The sequence below is a fragment of the Myotis davidii genome, unplaced genomic scaffold, assembly GCF_000327345.1.
Source record: "Myotis davidii unplaced genomic scaffold, ASM32734v1 scaffold582, whole genome shotgun sequence".
Classification (NCBI taxonomy): Eukaryota; Metazoa; Chordata; class Mammalia; order Chiroptera; family Vespertilionidae; genus Myotis; species Myotis davidii.
This window is the reverse complement of record NW_006294113.1, coordinates 529,884-533,019: the sequence shown is the minus strand read 5'-3', so window position 1 is coordinate 533,019 and position 3,136 is coordinate 529,884. Positions and strand designations below refer to the sequence as shown.

General features: G+C 44.0%; 1 protein-coding gene across 1 annotated transcript in view; it reads right to left on the bottom strand.

Moving 5' to 3' along the window:
- Window positions 1-426: 426 nt before the first annotated feature.
- Window positions 427-3,136, bottom strand: part of MYRFL (myelin regulatory factor-like) — a 105,764-nt gene continuing 103,054 nt past the window's right edge. Inside the window, exons 23-25 of the mRNA XM_015566848.1 lie at window positions 1,463-1,583; window positions 1,067-1,141; window positions 427-962 (exon numbers count right to left, since the gene is read on the bottom strand). Of these exons, the coding sequence (XP_015422334.1) occupies window positions 876-962; window positions 1,067-1,141; window positions 1,463-1,583 (283 nt within the window). The 3' untranslated portion in view covers window positions 427-875. The remainder of the gene's footprint in view (window positions 963-1,066; window positions 1,142-1,462; window positions 1,584-3,136) is intronic.

The window sequence follows — 3,136 nt, the reverse complement described above, 5'->3', positions numbered from 1 at the left end:
AATCGTCATGTAAATATCTGATATGCAGGATGTATTTTCATTGTTACAAGTTGAACATAATTAAAGCATAGTGATAAATCACAAAAACAACATATAATTATATATGTGTTTTCCGATGGTCTTAGGCGACCCCTGTGAAAGGGTTGTTCGACCCCCAAAGGGGTCGCGACCCACAGGTTGAGAAGCGCTGATCTAAGGCGACTTTAAAAACTTGTCACAAGCTGGTGCTTCCCTCTTTAAAGGAGGGAAAATCCCACTGCACAGAAAGTTTAGTGTCCGTCAAACGTTACAAAGTAGATGTGCAACTTTTTCTCTTAAATTCATTTCATTAGCGAGCAACTCTCTGTAGTGTAGTGTACATAACGCATACACACTCACTCACACACACACACACACACACACACACACACAGAGCAATGCTTTGCCTAAATACGAGCTCAGCAACAGACACCGCCCACCCCTCCTGCCAACACACTCCATAGCACACATTCTCACGGCTCTACGTTTAATGGGTCTAAGTTGACATGGCTTAATGGGCCTTTTCGTTTTTCTCCAAAGCATTGAAATACATTTAGACAAAGTAGAGCTAGAACTGCCTCTTTTGACCTCAGAGCTTCCTTAATACCAGAGGCAGTATTTTCAAGTCCAAGAGTGCTGTTTTCTTTGTAGTCATGGCAAAATCAAGCACCACATTATCTCAAGTTTCAGCAAAGACTTTATCCTCCTCATTGATGTCTCAAAACCAAAGCCTGATCAAGTCCTTTGGCAAGAAATGTGGGTGTTCGACAAAAAGATGGAAGAAGTTGGACATAAGAATATAAGTTTCTGTTAACCGTATTTTTCCTTGGTGAAGTCCCCAACCAAACTTGAATAAATTAGGCACAGTGTCGATAGAAGTAAAAGAAGTAATCTGTAAAGAATATTCCAGCAAAATAAGGATCCGTTGAACAGTCAGCTAAATCCTGTCAGAACAGGAGAAAAAAGAGAATGATTAAACGTAAGAATTGATTGTAGTTAAATCTTTTTTTCTCACTGAAAAGAAAACTTAAATTAAAGAGTAGCTTACCGGTGCAGCCACACGGAAGTGGTAGGCGCTATCAAAGAACGGAGCTACCGGGAGGCTCCAGATGTGCTGGTAACCCTAAGTAATGAATGAAAGAGATCCATTTCATAACCACATTTTACACTAATTGGGAAGAGTATAGGCTGAGAAAGCATTTCCTTTCCCACTGCAGGGGAGGTATCTGTGACAACAGCTTTTGATAAGGATTGTCAGAACTGCAGCTTCCGAAGGACACATGGAGAGGCTGAGCAAAGCCCGTGACCAGGCTCAGCCAGCGAGGGGAGACCCTGGCATGGGGCTCAGGCATCGCTCTCTCAGTGGGGAGCAGAGGCCCACCACAGTCCTACACACACGCCTCCCGGAACAGGGGCGGGATGCTGAGGAGCCGGAAAACATTACCTGTGTCGTCTCCTTGGAGACTTCTCCGTGGGTCTGCATCCCTTTGGCCCCCCTTTTCCTCTGGAAACAGATATTTCCAAGGGTGAATCTGCACTGGAAGACGATCAGTGGCTCTGTCGTGCTTCAAAGGACAAAGGAAATAAGGGCAAATGGAAAAGCAGTTATCATCTCCTACCAGGCGACACTTTAATAAGAAGAGGGAGTCTACGGCCATACCACCCTGAACGCGCCCGATCTCGTCTAATAAGAAGAGGGAGCAGTGCTCGCTTCGGCAGCACATAGACTAAAACTGGAACAATACAGAGCAGATTACTCCTAAGAAGAAAAGAATAAGAAGAAGGAGAAGGAGAAGAAGGAGAAACATAATGGAAACATCACGTGGAAATCCATTCAAAGCTCAAAATAAGCATTTTATTACCCAAAGCTCACTGATGCCAGTGTGCTAGCTCACATCTCATTATTACAGAAGGAAACCCAATCTCAGGTGACTACTGCTTTGGACTGAAGGTTTGTGTTCTCCCCAATCCAGATACTGAAATCCTAACCTCCAGTGTGATGGTGTTAGGAGATAGAGCCTTTGGTGATGAGGTCAGAGGGGGAGTGAAATTAGTGCCCTTATAAAAAAAGACCCCAGAGAGCGCTTGCATTCCTTCTGCCATGTGAAGACACCATGAGCCCACCATTAATAACCAGGCAGCAGGCCCTCAATAGATACCGAATCTGCTGGGCCTTGATGTTGAACCGCCCAAACTTCAGGACAGAGAAAAACAAATGTTTATTGTTTAGGCCACCCAGTCTATGTTATTTTTGTCATAGTAGCCCAAACAGACTAAGACAACTACTGAAATAGCATTTGACAGTCTCTGAAACCCCTGATTTAAAAATTACACCATTAGAATTTCTTCTCTCCATAGATTTTAAAATAATTTTGAGCTATAGTCCTTCCATTTTCACTGAAACTAATTTGCAACTATCTGAAATTCCCAGGATTTCAGAGTCTGCAAAAGCGTGATCTGGGTAGATTTTGTTTGTAGCAGCAAAGCTAACAAACACAGGTAGGGGTGTAGGGGTGAGACCCACTGGAAATGAACGGCCTTTAAACCTGTCATAGTGGAAGAATGGCTCTTCCCTGGAGGCTGGCCCGTTAATCATCACCAAGCTGATGAGATTCACCTGTGTTGGGAAACAATCTTTTTGCACAGACAACCTATAATCTCAGTTGAGTATCTGGGTTATTTTAAAATCACCCATATTAGAAAAATGGCCAATTTAGTGGCTCAAGATAGACTGCTGCCACTTCAGGGGATATACCATTTAAGCTCATTTCCCTCCATGAAGCTAGGAATGAATAAGGAAACGCCATATCGGGTTACTCAGGGAGTGCTGGAGATAGTAGTGCATTTAACTCATAAGAAGAGTACATTTAGCTTTCGCTCTGCCTTGAATTATCGTGGGTTCTGGGCCATGAAATATTAGCTGCTTGAAACAGACCTTTCCAAGGCAAGTGGTTGGGGTGAGCATCATTAGCTCATTGTAGAAGCAGAGTTTGATGAGAGGAGGCATATGAGGCCCGAGTGACCAGACGAAGAGACAGACTTGGGGTGGATGATGGAGGAGGAACAACAGAACTGGGGAAGCAGAGGGAGAGAGGGGAGGAGAGAGGCGGGAAGAGGG